Consider the following 23608-nt stretch of genomic DNA (forward strand, 5'->3'; position numbering starts at 1 on the left):
GGTAGCTTACACTAAGTATTAACTCCTTAAGAGCGTCGAACGTTCAGCGCCCAGTACTGAACGTTCGAATAACGGGTGCTGGCCCGTCGGCCAACGGTCGTGTGCAGCACTGGAAAGGTAGTGCTCGCGACGACCGTTGGCCGACGGCAGCACTTAAAGGGTTAAAACAGCGTTTGGTGATTTGTGGGGTTCATTTGCATACCATCAAACCCCCATTTACAAATCAGGAAGCACATTTGCACTACTGCCAGACACATTACATTATTAGCAGTATATATATCTGCCTACTAGCGGTTGCCAGTAAGAAGTGATAGAGAGGGCCATGTTTCCATAGGAAAAGCCTTTTTGACTTGCCTAAATCTTTGGCGTCGTTTGATGAATCTTCACAAAATTTCCAATTTTGGTCCAGAAAGACTCGTTTTTGTTATTTGCTGTAATTCTGCTCAGTCGTTTTCAAGATATTAATTGAAATCCAAATTTGTATATCTAGTGACAAGGCTTCTCTGAGGATTCTCCTCAGATACGCCTTTGATTTACGAATTCACGTGCCAATAGCAAAGCCGTGATTGGCTGGCCAAACAGAGGAATGTTGTAGCTGCCATTTTGTTCATCGGACTATGTTCCCAGTGGGGAAAATAAAGTAAAACATTGATAGATGGGTCCAGGGTAGAGGTCCATGGGACTAATGGGGGGGTCTGTGAGGGCAAGAGATTGTCCAAAAACCTTTTTTTAACAAAAAAATCTTCATAGGACCTTCCCGGATCCCCGATTAAACAAATATTAACTCTCACTCACAGATCCACACATCTACTCACACTCAATCACACCCAGACAACCACTTCCAGACCCTCACAACCATTCACAGACCCACACAGCTTTCACACACCCACCCACGCAGCCACTCACACACCCACTTACAGACCCTCAAAACCACTTAAACACCCACACAGGTACTCACACTGGAGGGTTAGCTGGCCCCCAAGGACCAACAACTCCCTCAGTAAGTCCCACACTGTTCGATTGCTAAGAGTTCTTCGGAGGCCATTACTCCTTTCTATACTGAGCTGCAAACACGGCTCCTGGCACCTTACTGGTTGGGGAATTAAGTCATCTTGGCTGCTGAAGGTCCTTGGGGGCGAACAAGCCCTCCTATTACCTCCAGTAAGTCCAACACAGTGGGATTGCTGAGACTGCTTTGGAGGCCATCCCTTTTTCCACCACTCTGTAAACACGCCTCCTGGTGCACTACTGGTTGGGGGATTTAGTCTACTTTACTATTGTGAGTCCTTGGGGGCCAAATTTCCATTATCCCTCATGCTACCTCCAGTGAGTCCCACCCGCTGCCTGGGACTTAATGGAGGTAACAGAAGGGGTTCCTGGACTCCAAGGACCCTCAGGATCCAAGGGGACGTCATCCCCCAACCAACAGTGCACCAGGAGGCACGTTTGCAGAGTAATGGAGAAAGTGGGCAGGGACTCCGGCAAGTTGTCGGTCCCACATTTTGTTATTTACATTTTTTAGGGAGGGCTTCCTTGGCATAATTTGAGACCTCAGGACCCCATCTCCTGGCCTTCATTTTTGTTAAAAAAACTAACAGGGAGAGAGACCAAGCGCCTCCCCCTTGTGGCCTGAATTCAGCCCAGTGGCCCCTATCCCCCGGGGCCGGCCTCAATTCAGGATGCCCTAGTCCCAACCCGGGGCCCCCACTGTCAATTTTGGGGACAGCGGGGGAAGCCTCAAGGCCCCCGCAGAGTGAGCCTCAAGGCCCCGCTGTCCCCACCAGCTCCCCGCGTCTTGCGGGAGCCAGCATTGCTTTTGGACCGATGGAGCAGCTGGGAGCAGCTGAACATGCAGCTCCCTCTGTACAAAAGCAATTATGCTCCACTTCTATTAAGCAAGAGCATTTATTCTGCTCTTGCTTACTTGAAGCAGAGCAAGGTTTGCTATGGCTTGGAAGGAGTGGCAAAGCTCCCGCCAAGCCATAACAAACAGCAATGTCCTAGGGGTGGGCACCCAGGGACAATGCAGGAGCCGGCCCTGGGGGATTAATGTCCCCAAGGCCATCTTTGTTTCAAGGTAGGTGGCCACGCCCCCACCCTCCATTACAGGATATAGTTCCAGGGAGGTGGTGGTCCCCAGGGCTGGGGGTCCACAATGGTCCCCCACCTTTCTTATTATTTATTGCCCAAGAGAAGTGGCGGTCCCCAGGGCTGCCGGGGGGTGGGCCTAGAAGGCCCCCATGCATTTTAATTATTCATTGCCCCGGGGCATTGGCAGGCTCCGGAACTGTGGTTGGGGGCCGTGCGGACCCCCTGCATTAATACAACATTAGACCGGGAGGTGGCGGTCCCCGGGGTTGCAACGGAGTACATATGGGCCTCACCCACACCAATTTTTATCAATAGCTCAGGGAAGGTGGCGGTGACCGGGACTGCGGGGAGACTGTGTGGGTCTCCTGCATCATTTTACTTGTTATCCCTCAGGGATGTAGCTGTCCCCAGGATGCTGGGGTTCTGCATGGCCACCCTCCTCATTATTTATTATAAAACATGTCTCTGGGATTTGGCCCACCAGGGGGCTTCATATATAAAAGAAGTATGGGAGTCTGCACATCTATTAGAAAAAATGTTGCCGCAGACCCACCTGCAAATGTGTGGCAAAATTTAAAATGAAATTAAAAAAAAAAAACTTTCAAACCCTCGGCAGGATCCCTGTGGGACCCCTCTCACCTTATCTGGTGGGGTCAGGGTATTCTTACCTTGGCCCCTTTTCTTTACATTTTACTTTTTTGTGATACTCTGCTTCAAGTCGAGTCCCAACACAGCTGCCAACACTTCCTGGCTGAAGAGTGCTGGCAGCCAATCAAACTTTAGTAGGATCCGAGAGTCCACTGCAAGGACTCCGGTCACAGATATCTATATTTTTTTTTAAGTGAAATATCTCAAAAACTACTAAACAGATTTACACCGAATCACAATAAGCACATTTTCTGGACCAGCATCTAGCTTTCTGCCAAATTTGGTGCAATTCCTTTTAGCAGTTCGGGCTGTAGTTGTGTTACAAAAAAGGAACAATCCCCATAGACAGAACATGGAGGAAACGTGTTTTGACACCCCCTTTTTTTCTCGGTCACCAATAGATGGATCAACCTGAAACTTTCAACAGAACAGCTGAACCAAATGGGGGACGTTTCTTAAAATTTGTTGAGGATTCATCAAGCAGCACCAAAGTTATTGGCAAAACAAAAAAAAATTCCTATGGAAACTTTGGGCCTAACTATAACTACCTACTTGCACCCGCCAGTAATTTAGTGTACCTTAATTATGTAATACTAACTTTATCTTACTTGGACACATACAAGGCTAAGTGAACCCATAGTGGCTTGGAAGCAGTAACCAGATCTCAAGACACTTGTTGAAAATCATGATTTATGATGTAGATGCTGGTCTCTTGAATTAGAGTCACTTATTTAATGTGATGTAATACCAAATGTTTCTACCAATCCATTATCTTGAGGAAATGAATACAGTTTCGAGCGCATGATACTTACAATTTTTCAATTAGCTGCTTTTCATCCAAGGCGTTCGGAAGATCTCTTTTGTTTCCCAGGACTAACACCTAAGAAAAATGAAATACTATATTCAAAATAAAATTACTAATAAAACAAACATTCAACAAGAAATGCTAATGATCCAACATATCAAAACACATTTCTAGAATCTGTGAAGTGAGAGAGATATAGTAAACTGTAGGTAAAATCTTTGCATAAAATATTACATTTATATGAGAGTTACGCTATGAATTACTTTTGATCCTTAGTTTTGATACTTGTACTTTTGACAGAAAGCCTTTGAAAATTAAGACTTTATTTTGGTTAGAATACACCTAGAAACTCCTATGTCACTTTAATTATATAAACTAGAGGTGACAAGAGCTATCATAATGGGATTAGTGCAGTGCCCTTTTGTTATCATAGTTGTAACATAGCTTATAAGAGGGTTCAAGAATGAAAGCGCTGCATATTGTTTGAACATATTTCCGGTCTGGAGAAATAGGTTTTGAACTTTATTATAAACAGTTCAAGAACTTTCCACATTTGCTTGTAATGTTATTTGCTGTAGTAAAGTAGATTATGTGGTGGCCTAATCAAAGGAACACGTGTACCAACTGTTTTGGTACTGTTTTAAGTAAGAAATACAACACAATAAAAACTCAACAGCAAATTATTGTTTATAGTGTATATTTATAATAAATGAGACACCCAAACAACAAAACACTATTAAGGGAAACTGGGGGAAATGGGGCTCATACAAAAAGAGGTATTTTCCAAATGTGCAATGAATAGTTTTACTGTCCAAGCTGGAAAACATGAACCTACCCAAAAAGAGAAACATACAACTGTTTCTCATGAACACAGTGCAAACAACTGAGATGATACTGTCAATGCTAAATTACATACTGGAACATGTTTCTTACCATTAGGAAAACCTGCTATTTACAGTGTGTAGTTAACTCTGTAATTAAGTTATACATGCAAATACATTATTATTGTTGTTATTATTACTACTAGTACTATAATACACTGAGACATTGAACTAATTTGCTTTTTCACATTGGAATGGAATGGCATTCTTATGATAACAAACTGGCTCCACTATTAAGTGGTGTATTCACTCCATGCTACAAGCGAGAGCCCTAGCTTCAATGATTAAACAAAATATCTGAGGAAAAACTGACAACCAAAAATATTAATCTCAATATTACAGAAGTGTAGGTAAAGCCAGTGGCACTCCGTAGTCAACTTGCCGTACTCTGTGAGGGTACCTTCATTTACTACTGGTGCCTCAATGCCACAGTAATAATGCAGTTAAAGAGGATAGCCAGGTTACTCTCTTTATGTTGTTGCCACTCTCCACAGCAAGAGTGAGCAGCTGAGACTAGCTCCAGGAGGTGAAGTGGGAGAGACTCACATTTAATATCATCAAGTAAATTATGCTTAACAACATTAGTATCACGTCAGCACTATACTTAATAAAAGGAAAGTACTTTATATATACACAAAATAAAGATCCCTGCATCCTCTGTGACAGACAATATTCTGTTAAAAATGGTCTTCTGTCAAATGCTGCCCTATAAGGCTTGGTTGGGGTCACCTCAAGGAAGTATTTGGGACTCTAGTTTTTAGTCAAGGCTAAACTCTTTCTAAAGGGATATAAAGATGGGATAGAGATACAGGGCACAAGTTTGAATAAAATGTGTCACCCACAAAAATAACCTTTGGCTACACTAAAAGCTGACATTCCTTAAATATTAAGACCAAAAATACACTACCCAAACAACTCTGACACAAACCATAATAGTCTTTATCCAAGGCACAGGTTCACCAGGTAGGTGCTGTCCAATTGATCCCTACACATTTTGCTAAGAACAAGTGAATTATGTGGGAGAGCTCTGTAGTATTCGTGAGATGACAACATTTAGGAGCTGTGGCTTGGGGTCTACTAGACAAAAACAAGATGTAACTTTCAAATTCATGCTAGACCATACATGATTCTTATTTTTGCAACAGTATAAGTTAGAAAAAGGTTTTAAATGGTCCCAGACCAAAAACAACTTCCTCAAGACAGTGGAACTGGACCTCATCCCAGCTATGGTAAGACCGACAGGCTGGTGATCACTCTTGGGTAGAAAAAAGAGATATACAGGCATCTACATGAGAAGGGATGAGTTGGGCACAAAGCAGACCTACGCTTCTGAAGAAGAACATTCTCATCAAGGCTGAAGTTCCTACTTCCTCCTCAGCAGTTGGGCTATGAAAACATATGGATACAGATCCCAGGCAGTCTCAGACCTCTGAGTTGTTCTCATGCAGATCCTTCCAGACTGCTGGACCTTTTGCAGGTCTTCCAGGTAGCATAAGACTCCCCCAGGTCCTAGATAAGCTGTTAAGTCTTTCCACGTTCCCCCAAATTACAGCTGCAAAGCAACTCAGTCTAGAATGGCAACTTATGCAGAAGTTCCACTCCTGGTTCTCTCCTACCCTGATGCGCAAGCATAGTGACAATGAATCTGAAGAAAGTGATACACCCAGAAGTTAGGAGGACCTTGCAATCCAGTAGGAGTCAAATGACCAAAGGAAATCTTGTGGGTGGGTGGAGGAATTGAAGACATCATTCCAAAGAGCGCAAGACAGCAGAAACATATTTTGCCCTATTGGCTAACGTTTGCCTTAGTGTTATTGGCTTACTGGCAGCCCAGATCTACATTTTTCCATCCAAAGAGGCACAGATCGTTTTTTCTTCACCTCATTTATAAGGGAGAGTGCCCATTTCAAGGCGGAAAGTCATTAGGATTCCACAACAATCTTAATTTTCTTTTGCTTTTAGGTTCTGTAAATATAGTGTGCTGTTGTAGCTGGAACCCCCAACCCCAATTCCCATTCACTAGCCCCAAATGATAATCTCGTGGAGCCAGTTGGTGACTCTGGTCCTGTGAGTGCTCCTATCAGTCACAAATTCTGACCACAAACAACCTGTTTTGGATTGACAGCTCTTTCAAGTCATGAGAGAATACATCTATGTAATACATCTATTAGGAGATATCACTCCGAAATCTATTGTAGGACCATTCCAATTTAATTAAAAAATAAAACAGACAAATGCACTGTAAACCCAACAAATTTAACAGAATTTGCACAGTGGGAAATTCTGCAAGTCTCAGAAATCACACTGTGCTTTAACAGCAACGAAAATGCAATAATACAGTATTGCTTTTGACAGGCAAGATAATTGCTACTGAGAAAAGCATAGCCTATGTGTTGGTGCAGTCAGTTTCAGCTAATTCGAAAATGAGGAAACTAATGACATATGGCTGGAAAATAGAGGAGGAAAGAAGTGTCTCATAATCAGATGACAAAAGTTAATCAGTAACTTCTGCAATACGGAATAATCACACATTAATTGTAAATTGTCAACACACGTTAAGCAAAATCAAAACGACTTCATTTTTGGGGATACAAACAAACCTCCAGTAGTTTCATTAAAAAAAATAAAAAAATAACTTACATTGATGAATTCAAGATCGAAAGCTCAATGTTTCATACATTCTCAAATTCACACAAGGTGATAGGACATTAGCAGGCTCAAAGCTTGCTTCCAAGATTCCTGTTTCCTTAGAATATGCATTATTGCCTTACTTTAAACAATGTTTCAACTTGTTTTGTGTCATTTCAAGATCATTTTATATCTGCATCTACTTGCAAGGAATGACAACATTTTCAGGAAAACTGCAAATTAGGGTCTTTTCACTGTCAGAATGCCAACCAATATCTAAGAAGAGATGTGTTAGGGGCTGCATATCTAGCGCTAAAAGACCAGTTAAAGAAGCAAATAAAACCCTCAACAAGTGCAGATTTCCAACTCAACAATTATAATTTCTTTTGGAATAGATAGGGGTCTTCAACCTTTTCTGTAGTGGGAGCTACTTCTGATCAGTGGAGTGGAAATCATTGTGAGCTACTGAAGATCAAGCAGCTTGCACATTGTTACCAGACACCCCCATGCCCAGTTTCATTGACTTTAAGCCTAATGTCCATAGAGCCAGATAATATGGTTTGAACAAAATACTTTGATTACGGGCACTGTGACAGGGCTGCCATGTTGGACAGTGAGCGTGTTTTCTTAGGGAAGGTAAGAACATGTGTGCATATGAATGGGATATATATGGTATCTAAGAGCCTGTTTAGATTGTACTTGGGGCACAGGACTACCATTTGCCATATGTGGCACTGTTACATGCATAACACAAACATACACATATTTTTTAAAAGGGAGAAATTAAAAATGCAGAAAAATGTTCTGCAAAATTTTTTATAATATGTAACATTTATCTGCACATTCATTTTCTCCAACTTAACATAATGGCTGTATTTTTCCATTAGAAATATGCCACAGTGTCTACCAAACATTGGAAGCAAGATTCCTATTGTGTGTAAAGGCGACACTTTTAAATGGGAGAAAATTAAACTGAAGAGTGAACTTTATGTTTATATGCATTACATAAAACTCACCATTTAAATGTTCTCCCATTTCCATGTGCCACATTCACAAATAGCAGCAATCTTGCTTTCAGTTGCCTGTAGGCACGTTGCCATATTTAAAACAGAAAAATACAGCCATTTGTATAAATGGGAGGAATTTAAATATGTAGAAACATGCTTCATAAAACATTAAGATGAAATTGGCGTCATTGACAGTGGAAGAAAAAATTAGAACTTAATTTTTCATAGAAATGTATTTCTTCACTTCAAAAAACCAAACTATTTCTCAGTTATAAATATGTCACAGTATTGACAAGAACGCTTATTAAAGAGTTAAATACCTCAGGGTTTCAGTTCTTCACCTCTGTGCCCCAACCCGGGTCATAAATCTGAGCGCTGCTCATTATCAGACCCAATATCAGCAGTTGGATGATGAGAATGTAAAATAAGCACAGCCTTCCCATAACTTTAAAAGTAAAATGCGAACCTGTGCGTATTTAAAAATGAACTCAAGGCTGGGAGCTAGTCTGAAGGTGTCTGCGAGCTACTGCCAGCTCACAATCGACTGGTTGGAGACCCCTGTTCAAGCATTTACCATTCTATTATAAAATAACCTTCAGCAGCTTATCATACACAAAGTGAGTATGTGTGCATAATCAACCAAAGACTACCAGGTCAAATAAGATTCTATAATCATGCAGATATTGTCAGAGTGCTTATGCAGTTGCACCTTCTTTTTAGGTCTCGCCTAGCTATCGCCTAAGCGATGCTATGCAAGATATTTAGTAAGGGGCTTTTGAAAGTGCTCCCAAAGGCTGCAGGCGGATCGGGTACAGTGCATGTGCGCCGGGCGCGCGCACCATTTGTCAACCTGAGTGATCACTTTCATGGTCGCTTTGATGTTCTCAGTGAGCCGCGCGGCCACTGAGAACATCAAAGCAGCCACGAAAGTGATCACCATTTGCTATCCGAAGGATTCTGTAAGTCTGCTACAAGTGCTGCAGTTTACAGTACAGTGCATGTGCGCCGGGCGCGCGCACCATTTGTCAGCCTGCGTGATCCCTTTCGCGGCTGCTTTGATGTTCTCAGTGAGCTGCGCGGCCAGTGAGAACATCAAAGTGGCCGCGAAAGTGATCACCATTTGCCATCCGAAGGATTCTGTAAGTCTGCTACAAGCGCTGCAGTTTACCCTAACGTTTTATTTATTTATAGCTCTCCTTGAAGCAGTGTGGCGTCCATTCCCCCACATTGCCTACAATGGCTTATAAGTAAACATTAAACAGAAAAGCGATTGAAGTCAGATTAAAAAAAACAACCTCCTCAACCCCTTCCAGCACCGCAGGGCATCAAGTAGTTTTATTTACTTTCAAGGGATCGACAGTCATGCTTTGTTCTGCATGTTACCACCACAGATATTATGAAATGCACTTTAGTATTGAAATTAGAACAGCAAATCTACACGACCAAAAACCTAAAGTGCTGTTAGTGAGAATACCTGGCTATGTGACGGTGAATATTATCAAAACAGGATGTGTGACAGTGATGGCAATCCTGAAGGTTTGGGTTTAATTTTGCCTTCTTTTTGGAGGACTCAGCAGCTGCAACTTGCTACTGGGCTCCTCATTTCACTTGGATACCCCTCCAAAATGGATGTGTTCTATTTTGGAACAATAAAGGACGCTGAACATCCTGTGATTCTGGGCAAATCACTTAATCTCCCTGTGCCTAACAAAAATGAATGTGTGTCCTCTTGTAACATGTACCCCGCCCGCCCCCCCCCTCCCTCCCTCTCCGCTCTTCCTCGCGCCCGCCATAGCATAACACTTTCGATGTCAGCGTTTTATTTTCCTTCGCTTTCACACGATCACTTTTAGGGCCGCGACAACCTGCCCCACCACCCCCCAGCATTATTAACATGGGAGCTATATTTTAGCGGGTACCCACTTAACTAGCTACTTTTGCCAGTGCTTGTTCTTTCAGTGCGCTCAACCCGGTGGCTATAGTACGAGCGTGGGGTTTGTTTACCTAGAGAGCAGCCGAGGATTACATGAAGGCTGGCCGCAATGTAAATGCATGTTTTATTATCCTTCCCTGAAATAGTTAACAGAAGTTTGGATTTCTAAAAGATTCTTTGCATTTTATAAGAAATAAAATTAAGGCATCCTGCAAAATGCTAATAGGTTTTGCACTGAGGATACCAAACCGAAGAAGCTCTGCCACATGCAGGAGGCAGTGTTTGTGAAGCCAGTAAAAGGCCCTATCATCAGTTTGTATGAACTTTTTATGAGTTAAAACGTCCAGGTTTAATGGTTATGCTATGATATAACCACACATAACCAACAACCACACCCACACAACCACACCCACACACACAACCATAACACCACACCCACACACACAACCATAACACCACACCCACACACACACCCACACCCGACCCCCCACACAACCACACATACACACCCACAGCCACAACACACACAACCACAACACACACAACCACAACCACCACACCACCACACACAACCACACACACACAACCACACACACACAACCACACACACACACACAACCACACACACACACACACAACCACACACACAGAACCACACACACACAACCACAACCAAACAACCACACAATGCCACACACAATCGCCCAACCACACGCACAACCACAACCACACAAACACACACCCACAAACAAACATACCCACCCACAACCACAGCCACATGCACAACCACACGCACAACCATATGCACAACCACACCCACACAACCACACACACAACCACAACCGCAACAACCACACACAACCACAAAACCACACACAACCACACCCACAACCACACACAACCACACACACAACCACACACACAACCACACCCACTAACACACACAACAACCACATGCACAACCACACACAATCACAGGCACCACACCAAACAACCACACACAATCACACGCACCACACAGCCACACACAATCACACGCACCACACCACACAGCCACACACACACAACCACAGCCACACACCCACAGCCACACACCCACAGCCACACGCACAACCACACCCACACACCCACACAACCACACACATAACCACACGCGCACAACAACCACACACGCACAAACACACACGCACAACCACACACGCACAACCACACACTTACACACCCACAGCCACATGCACAACCACAAACACAACCACACACACAACCAACCACACAACAACCACACAACTACTTCGTATGCTTTAAACCATTGTTGTATGTCGTCGTTTTTGTAGTATTCTCTGACGACATCCTTGGGGATGTGGACCTTGGTGTCTGCAGGAGGAGGTGGGCTCCGGCTCTCGGAGGCACCGGCCACCCCGCTTTTGGCTTTGATCTCGAGTTCTTTAACACCCACAACAACCACCCCCACACCCACAACCACACACACAACCACACCCACACTCACTAACACACACAACAACCACATGCACAACCACACACAATCACAGGCACCACACCAAACAACCACACACAATCACACGCACCACACCACACAGCCACACACCCACAGCCACACACCCACAGCCACACGCACAACCACACGCACAACCACACCTACAAAACCACCCCCACACAACCACCCCCACACAACGACCCCCACACAACGACCCCCACACAACCACCCCCACACAACCACCACACACACACAACCACATGCACAACCATACCCCCCCCACACACACACACACACACGCACAACCACACACACCACACAACCACACCCACACACCCGCACAACCACACACACATAACCACACACACATAACCACACACACATAACCACACACACATAACCACACGCGCACAACCACACACGCACAACCACACACGCACAACCACACACGCACAACCACACACGCACAACCACACACTTACACACCCACAGCCACATGCACGACCACAAACACAACCACACACACACAACCAACCACACAACAACCACACAACAACCACACAACAACCACACAACAACCACACAACTACTTCGTATGCTTTAAACCATTGTTGTATGTCGTCGTTTTTGTAGTATTCTCTGACGACATCCTTGGGGATGTGGACCTTGGTGTCTGCAGGAGGAGGTGGGCTCCGGCTCTCGGAGGCACTGGCCACCCCGCTTTTGGCTTGGATCTCGAGTTCTTTAAAACCCCCGCTCATGCTCGTACGCCAGCCTCTTCTCCTCTAAATCCCTTTGCCTTCTTTTCTCCTCGAGGTCCCCTTGTAGCCGTAATTGCTCAAGGGCTATCTTTTTCTCGGCCAACTGTAGTTCTCCAACCAGCCGGAGTCGGGCCAGCTCCAACTCGTGGAGCCGGCTTTTCTCTCGCTCTCGGGCGTCTTCGTGGGAGAGGCCCATGTTCATGTTGGCATTTCTTTCCTCCGCTGGAGTTGCGATGGCTTCTGACTGGGTATCTGGGATTGTGATAACTTCGTTCTAGGGTGGCGTTACACCTGTGTCTACCCAAGTTTGCAGGGCCTGCTTGAAATCGTCTTGGGTGCTTAGTCCAGTGGTAGTTATGCCCAGGTCTTTGCAGAATTGTTTTAATTCTTTGTGGCTGTAGTCTTCCAGCCGTTCTATCTGGAATTCTGAGGTCGGTCTGGTTTCCTTGGTAGTCATGGTCGTGTGTTTCCGTTAGTAGTGGTTGAGTAGTTCTCTGTACGATCTGCGTCGGCTCGGATCGCACCGCCTGCCACCAATGTTAGAAAGGTGACTCGAAGGGGGAGGGCAAGGGCTCCCTGCCAGACCACCCCGAGTTTCAACCCTCCCCTGGGAACTGGCTGAGCGCGGTCGAGAGGCCTCCGAGTGAGGTTCCTCCCTTAGGATCGTACAGGTCGCACACTACGCCACTACAGACGGACACCACACAAGGATAGGTTCTCAAAGTCTTTATCAGTAACTTAGGCAGGTTATCTTTAGCAATACAATACAAGGGGATCAAGGGATCCTCAAAGTCTTTGGTAGCTGGGGGAATAGGGTAGCGGGACAGTCTTGGTACCAGTCGGGTACGGGGATACCATGCGCTCAGCTCTCAATCCTCTAGCCGGGGGGTTACTTAGAGTCGTGCCGCGGCAGCACCAGCAGGGCTCCGGAGATGTTCTCAGCGAGGTTGGACCGCGGCAGCAGGTCTCCGAAGATGGTTTCAGCGAGGTTGGACCGCGGCAGCGCCAGCAGGTCTCCGAAGATGGTTTCAGCGAGGTTGGACCGCGGCAGCCACAGCAGGTCTCCCAAAGAGGGCTTCAGTGAGGTTGGGCCGCGGCAGCGCCAGCAGGGCTCCAAAGGTGGTTTCAGCTAGGTTGGACCGCGGCAGCGCCAGCAGGTCTCCGACGATAGTTCAGCGAGGATGGACCGCGGCAGCGCCAGCAGGTCTCAAATGAGTTCTTCTCGTTGTCTCTCGACTCCAGGATACAACTGCCGACCCATTCCAGGGCTGCCCCAGATATATGTCTGAAGTCCTTTGATGTCCGAACCCTCGCACCTGGGGGCCAGAGGGGCCGGGACGAGAGCGACCAGACACTCAGCAGGGGGGTGGAGCCAGCGCCCTGGGAGGCAGGAGGGCGATCAAAACCCGGCGTCCGAAGGTGGCGTGAGGCTCATCGAAACTCTCGTCCTCCGTGCGGTGCCAGTGGCCGATTTACCACCTGGGCGGATCTTGGTGCCTCGATGTCGGGGCTGCGTTGGGGCCGCGGCCGGGGTCGGGCCGAGGCCACGAGGTCTGGACGAGGGAGGCCCAAGATGGAGTCGAGGCCTGTGAGGGTGGTCCAGGAGAGGTATCGGGCCCGTAGTGTGGGCAAGTCGGAGTCGCTATGTCCTGGTGGGGGAAGAGCGGGGGTCGCCCATGGTGGCGGCCCTCATGCAGGGTTGGAGAGGGTCTCTTCAGCCCGGAGGGCAGGGGCGATGTTGGCCAGGGCCTGCCAGGCGGGGGGAGTGGGACCACGCCATGAGGCCGGTTCCAACACACAACCACACACCCACCACACACACACCCACACACCACCACAACCACACACCACCACAGCCACACACCCACAACCACACACACAACTACACAGCCAACCACACATGCACACCCACAACCACCCACACCCACAACCACACAAACCACAACCACACACACCCACAACCACAACCAACCACAACAAACCACACATACAACCCCAACCACACATACAACCCCAACAACACATACAACCACTCACACAACCACCCGCACACCCACCACACACAACCACCACACCCACCACACACACAACCACACCCACATACACACAACCACCACACCCACATACACACAACCACCACACCCACATACACACAACCACCACACCCACATACACACAACCACCACACCCACATACACACAACCACCACACCCACATACACACAACCACCACACACACAAATACACACAACCACACACAACCATACCCACACACAACCATACCCACACACAACCACAGCACAATCACACCCACAGCACAACCACACCCACACAACCACACACCCAACCACACACACACCCACACACACAGCCACACACACACAACCACATGCACAACCACACCCACAACCACACACACACAACCACACCCACATACACCACACACAACCACACCACCACACCCAACCACACCCACACAACCACCACACACCCAGACACAACCGCACCCACAACCACCACACACACAACAACCACCACACACACAACAACCACCACACACACAACAACTACCACACACACAACAACCACACACACCACAACCACCACACGCGCAACCACACACGCGCAACCACACACGCGCAACCACACACGCGCAACCACACACGCGCAACCACACACGCGCAACCACACACGCGCAACCACACACGCGCAACCACACACGCATCCACACGCATCCACACACGCGCAACCACACACGCATCCACACACGCACAACCACACAACCACACCCACAACCACACAACCACACCCACAACGACACACCCACAACCACACCAACACACCCACACACAAAACCACATCCACCCACACACAACCACATCCACACAAACAACCACATCCACACACAACCACATCCACACACACACAACCACCACACACACACAAACAAACACACAAACAACCAACACACAACACCCACATCACCCACACACACAACACCCACAACAACCACACACACAACAACCACATAAAACCACACACAACCACAACCACACACACACACACACAACCACACACACAACCACACCCAAACAACCACACACACCCACACACACAACACCCAACCACACACACACCACCCAACCACACACACACCACCCAACCACACAAACAACACCCAACCACACAAACAACACCCACAACCACAGTCACAGCCACACGCAGAACAACTACACACACAACCACACACACACCACACCAACCACACACACCACAACCACCACACGCACAACAACCACACGCGCAACCACACACGCGCAACCACACGCGCGCATCCACACGCGCGCATCCACACGCGCGCATCCACACGCGCGCATCCACACGCGCGCATCCACACGCGCGCATCCACACGCGCGCATCCACACGCGCGCATCCACACGCGCGCAACCACACGCGCGCAACCACACATACACACCCACAACCACCCACAACCACATCCACACACACAACCACACCCACACAACCATAACACCACACCCACACACACAACCATAACACCACACACACACCCACACCCGACCCCCCACACAACCACATATACACACCCACAGCCACACACCCACAGCCACAACACACACAACCACAACACACACAACCACACCCACACAACCACACCACCACACCACCACACACAACCACACACACACTACCACACACACACACAAAACCACACACACAGAACCACACACACACAACCACAACCAAACAACCACACAATGCCACACACAATCGCCCAACCACACGCACAACCACAACCACACAAACACACACCCACAAACAAACATACCCACCCACAACCACAGCCACATGCACAACCACACGCACAACCACACCCACACAACCACACACACAACCACAACCACAACAACCACACACAACCACAAAACCACACACAACCACACCCACAACCACACACAACCACACACACAACCACACACACAACCACACCCACTAACACACACAACAACCACATGCACAACCACACCCACTAACACACACAACAACCACATGCACAACCACACACAATCACAGGCACCACACCAAACAACCACACACAATCACACGCACCACACAGCCACACACAATCACACGCACCACACCACACAGCCACACACACACAACCACAGCCACACACCCACAGCCACACCCACAGCCACACGCACAACCACACCCACACACCCACACAACCACACACATAACCACACGCGCACAACAACCACACACGCACAACCACACACGCACAACCACACACGCACAACAACACACGCACAACAACACACGCACAACCACACACTTACACACCCACAGCCACATGCACAACCACAAACACAACCACACACACAACCAACCACACAACAACCACACAACCACACAACTACTTCGTATGCTTTAAACCATTGTTGTATGTCGTCGTTTTTGTAGTATTCTCTGACGACATCCTTGGGGATGTGGACCTTGGTGTCTGCAGGAGGAGGTGGGCTCCGGCTCTCGGAGGCACCGGCCACCCCGCTTTTGGCTTTGATCTCGAGTTCTTTAACACCCACAACAACCACCCCCACACCCACAACCACACACAACCACACCCACACTCACTAACACACACAACAACCACATGCACAACCACACACAATCACAGGCACCGCACCAAACAACCACACACAATCACACGCACCACACCACACAGCCACACACCCACAGCCACACACCCACAGCCACACACCCACAGCCACACACCCACAGCCACACGCACAACCACACCTACAAAACCACCCCCACACAACGACCCCCACACAACCACCCCCACACAACCACCACACACACACAACCACATGCACAACCATACCCCCCCCACACACACACACACGCACAACCACACACACCACACAACCACACCCACACACCCGCACAACCACACACACATAACCACACACACATAACCACACACACATAACCACACGCGCACAACCACACGCGCACAACCACACACGCACAACCACACACGCACAACCACACACGCACAACCACACACGCACAACCACACACGCACAACCACACACTTACACACCCACAGCCACATGCACGACCACAAACACAACCACACACACACAACCAACCACACAACAACCACACAACAACCACACAACAACCACACAACAACCACACAACTACTTCGTATGCTTTAAACCATTGTTGTATGTCGTCGTTTTTGTTGTATTCTCTGACGACATCCTTGGGGATGTGGACCTTGGTGTCTGCAGGAGGAGGTGGGCTCCGGCTCTCGGAGGCACTGGCCACCCCGCTTTTGGCTTGGATCTCGAGTTCTTTAAAACCCCCGCTCATGCTCGTACGCCAGCCTCTTCTCCTCTAAATCCCTTTGCCTTCTTTTCTCCTCGAGGTCCCCTTGTAGCCGTAATTGCTCAAGGGCTATCTTTTTCTCGGCCAACTGTTGTTCTCCAACCAGCCGGAGTCGGGCCAGCTCCAACTCGTGGAGCCGGCTTTTCTCTCGCTCTCGGGCGTCTTCGTGGGAGAGGCCCATGTTCATGTTGGCATTTCTTTCCTCCGCTGGAGTTGCGATGGCTTCTGACTGGGTATCTGGGATTGTGATAACTTCGTTCTAGGGTGGCGTTACACCTGTGTCTACCCAAGTTTGCAGGGCCTGCTTGAAATCGTCTTGGGTGCTTAGTCCAGTGGTAGTTATGCCCAGGTCTTTGCAGAATTGTTTTAATTCTTTGTGGCTGTAGTCTTCCAGCCGTTCTATCTGGAATTCTGCGGTCGGTCTGGTTTCCTTGGTAGTCATGGTCGTGTGTTTCCGTTAGTAGTGGTTGAGTAGTTCTCTGTACGATCTGCGTCGGCTCGGATCGCACCGCCTGCCACCAATGTTAGAAAGGTGACTCGAAGGGGGAGGGCAAGGGCTCCCTGCCAGACCACCCCGAGTTTCAACCCTCCCCTGGGAACTGGCTGAGCGCGGTCGAGAGGCCTCCGAGTGAGGTTCCTCCCTTAGGATCGTACAGGTCGCACACTACGCCACTACAGACGGACACCACACAAGGATAGGTTCTCAAAGTCTTTATCAGTAACTTAGGCAGGTTATCTTTAGCAATACAATACAAGGGGATCAAGGGATCCTCAAAGTCTTTGGTAGCTGGGGGAATAGGGTAGCGGGACAGTCTTGGTACCAGTCGGGTACGGGGATACCATGCGCTCAGCTCTCAATCCTCTAGCCGGGGGGTTACTTAGAGTCGTGCCGCGGCAGCACCAGCAGGGCTCCGGAGATGTTCTCAGCGAGGTTGGACCGCGGCAGCAGGTCTCCGAAGATGGTTTCAGCGAGGTTGGACCGCGGCAGCGCCAGCAGGTCTCCGAAGATGGTTTCAGCGAGGTTGGACCGCGGCAGCCACAGCAGGTCTCCCAAAGAGGGCTTCAGCGAGGTTGGGCCGCGGCAGCGCCAGCAGGGCTCCAAAGGTGGTTTCAGCTAGGTTGGACCGCGGCAGCGCCAGCAGGTCTCCGACGATAGTTCAGCGAGGATGGACCGCGGCAGCGCCAGCAGGTCTCAAATGAGTTCTTCTCGGTGTCTCTCGACTCCAGGATACAACTGCCGACCCATTCCAGGGCTGCCCCAGATATATGTCTGAAGTCCTTTGATGTCCGGACCCTCGCACCTGGGGGCCAGAGGGGCCGGGATGAGAGCGACCAGACACTCAGCAGGGGGGTGGAGCCAGCGCCCTGGGAGGCAGGAGGGCGATCGAAACCCGGCGTCCGAAGGTGGCGTGAGGCTCATCGAAACTCTCGTCCTCCGTGCGGTGCCAGTGGCCGATTTACCACCTGGGCGGATCTTGGTGCCTCGATGTCGGGGCTGCGTTGGGGCCGCAGCCGGGGTCGGGCCGAGGCCACGAGGTCTGGACGAGGGAGGCCCAAGATGGAGTCGAGGCCTGTGAGGGTGGTCCAGGAGAGGTATCGGGCCCGTAGTGTGGGCAAGTCGGAGTCGCTATGTCCTGGTGGGGGAAGAGCGGGGGTCGCCCATGGTGGCGCCCCTCATGCAGGGTTGGAGAGGGTCTCTTCAGCCCGGAGGGCAGGGGCGATGTTGGCCAGGGCCTGCCAGGCGGGGGGAGTGGGACCACGCCATGAGGCCGGTTCCAACACACAACCACACACCCACCACACACACACCCACACACCACCACAACCACACACCACCACAGCCACACACCCACAACCACACACACAACTACACAGCCAACCACACATGCACACCCACAACCACACCCACCCACACCCACAACCACACAAACCACAACCACACACACCCACCCACAACAAACCACACATACAACCCCAACCACACATACAACCCCAACAACACATACAACCCCAACCACACATACAACCCCAACAACACATACAACCACACACACAACCACCCGCACACCCACCACACACAACCACCACACCCACATACACACAACCACCACACCCACATACACACAACCACCACACCCACATACACACAACCACCACACCCACATACACACAACCACCACACCCACATACACACAACCACCACACCCACATACACACAACCACCACACCCACATACACACAACCACCACACCCACATACACACAACCACCACACCCACATACACACAACCACCACACCCACATACACACAACCACCACACACACAAATACCCACAACCACACACAACCATACCCACACAACCATACCCACACACAACCACAGCACAATCACACCCACAGCACAACCACACCCACACAACCACACACCCAACCAAACACACAACCACATGCACAACCACACCCACAACCACACACACACAACCACACCCACATACACCACACACACCCACACACAACCACACCCACACACAACCACCACACACACAACAACCACACACACCACAACCACCACACGCGCAACCACACACGCGCAACCACACACGCGCAACCACACACGCGCAACCACACACGCGCAACCACACACGCGCAACCACACACGCGCAACCACACGCGCAACCACACGCGCAACCACACACGCGCAACCACACACGCGCAACCACACACGCGCAACCACACACGCGCAACCACACACGCGCAACCACACACGCGCAACCACACACGCATCCACACACGCGCAACCACACACGCATCCACACACGCACAACCACACAACCACACCCACAACCACACAACCACACCCACAACGACACACCCACAACCACACCAACACACCCACACACAAAACCACATCCACCCACACACAACCACATCCACACAAACAACCACATCCACACACAACCACATCCACACACACACAACCACCACACACACACAAACAAACACACAAACAACCAACACACAACACCCACATCACCCACACACACAACACCCACAACAACCACACACACAACAACCACATAAAACCACACACAACCACAACCACACACAACCACACACACACACACACACAACCACACCCAAACAACCACACACACCCACACACACAACACCCAACCACACACACACCACCCAACCACACACACACCACCCAACCACACACACACCACCCAACCACACACACAACACCCAACCACACACACAACACCCAACCACACACACAACCACACATCAACACCCACAACCACACTCACAGCCACACGCAGAACAACTACACACACAACCACACACACACCAACCACACACACCGCAACCACCACACGCGCAACCACACACGCGCAACCACACACGCGCAACCACACACGCGCAACCACACACGCGCAACCACACGCGCGCAACCACACGCGCGCATCCACACGCGCGCATCCACACACCCACAACCACACACCCACAACCACACACACAACCACACATCAACACCCACAACCACACTCACAGCCACACGAACAACTACACACACAACCACACACCCACAACCACCCACAACCACACACAACCACATCCACACACACAACCACATCCACACACACAACCACATCCACACACACAACCACATCCACACACAACCACCACACACACAACCACATCCACACACAACCACCACACACACAACCAAACACACACAACCAAACACACACAACCAAACACACAAACAACCAAACACACAACACCCACACAAACACCCACACACACACACAAACACCCACACACACACACAACACCCACACACACAACACCCACAACAACCACACACACAACAACCACATAAAACCACACACAACCACACCCCCAACCACACCCACAGCCACACACACCCACAACCACACCCAACCACACATCAACACACACAACCACACGCACAGCCACACACACCCAACCACACACACACACAACCACACACACAACCACACCCACAACCACACACACAACCACACCCACACAACCGCACACACCCACACACAACACCCACACACACAACACCCACACACAACACCCACACACAACACACACACAACACCCACACACACACAACACCCAACCACACACAAAACACCCAACCACACACAAAACACCCAACCACACACAAAACACCCAACCACACACAAAACACCCAACCACACATCAACACCCACAACCACACTCACAGCCACACGCACAACAACTACACACACAACCACACACACACAACAACTACACACACAACCACACACACACAACCACACACACACAACCACACACACACAACCACACACACACAACCACACACACACATGCACAACCACAGGCACAACCACAGGCACAACCACAGGCACAACCACAGGCACAACCACAGGCACAACCACAGGCACAACCACACGCACAGCCACACGCACAACACCCACACACACAACACACACACACACACACACACACAACACACAACACCCACACACACACACAACACCCACACACACACACAACACCCCCCCACACACACACACAACACCCACACACACACACACACACAACACCCCCACACACACACAACACCCCCACACACACACACAACACCCACACACACACACACAACACCCACACACACACACACAACACCCACACACACACACAACCACCACACACACAACCACCACACACACAGCCACACATAACCACCACACACACAAACACACATAACCACACATAACCACACAATACCCACAACCACACTCACAGCCACACACACAACCACACACACAACCACCACACACACACAACCACCACACACACAACCACCACACACACAACCACACATAACCACACATAACCACCACACACACAACCACACATAACCACACAATACCCACAACCACACTCACAGCCACACACACAACCACACACACAGCCACACACACAGCCACACACACAACTACACACACAGCCACACACACAACTACACACACACAACCACACACAACCACAACACCCACACACGACACCCAACCACACACAAAACACCCAACCACACACAAAACACCCAACCACACATCAACACCCACAACCACACTCACAGCCACACGCACAACAACTACACACACAACCACACACACACACAAGCACAACCACAGGCACAACCACAGGCACAACCACACGCACAGCCACACGCACAACACCCACACACACACACAACACACACACCCACAACACCCACACACACACACCCACAACACCCACACACACACACACACAACACCCACACACACACACACACACAACACCCCCACACACACACCCCCACACACACACACAACACCCCCACACACACACACAACCACCACACACACAACCACCACACACACAACCACCACACACACAACCACACATAACCACACATAACCACCACACACACAACCACACATAACCACACATAACCACACAATACCCACAACCACACTCACAGCCACACACACAGCCACACACACAGCCACACACACAGCCACACACACAGCCACACACACAGCCACACACACAGCCACACACACAGCCACACACACACACACAACCACCACACACACAACCACCACACACACAACCACACATAACCACCACACACACAACCACACATAACCACACAATACCCACAACCACACTCACACACACAACCACACACACAGCCACACACACAACCACACACACAGCCACACACACACAACTACACACACAGCCACACACAGCCACACACACAGCCACACACACAACTACACACACAGCCACACACACAACTACACACACACACAAACACACACACAACCACAACACCCACACACGACACCCAACCACACACAGCACACA

General features: G+C 49.5%; 1 protein-coding gene across 1 annotated transcript in view; it reads right to left on the reverse strand.

Moving 5' to 3' along the window:
• Window positions 1-23608, reverse strand: part of LOC147750729 (ADP-ribosylation factor-like protein 8B-A) — a 221725-nt gene that overhangs the window by 17923 nt on the left and 180194 nt on the right. Inside the window, exon 5 of the mRNA XM_086967418.1 lies at window positions 3552-3619. Within this exon, the coding sequence (XP_086823544.1) occupies window positions 3552-3619 (68 nt within the window). The remainder of the gene's footprint in view (window positions 1-3551; window positions 3620-23608) is intronic.

The sequence above is a fragment of the Lissotriton vulgaris genome, chromosome 1_1, assembly GCF_964263255.1.
Source record: "Lissotriton vulgaris chromosome 1_1, aLisVul1.2, whole genome shotgun sequence".
NCBI classification, from domain to species: Eukaryota; Metazoa; Chordata; class Amphibia; order Caudata; family Salamandridae; genus Lissotriton; species Lissotriton vulgaris.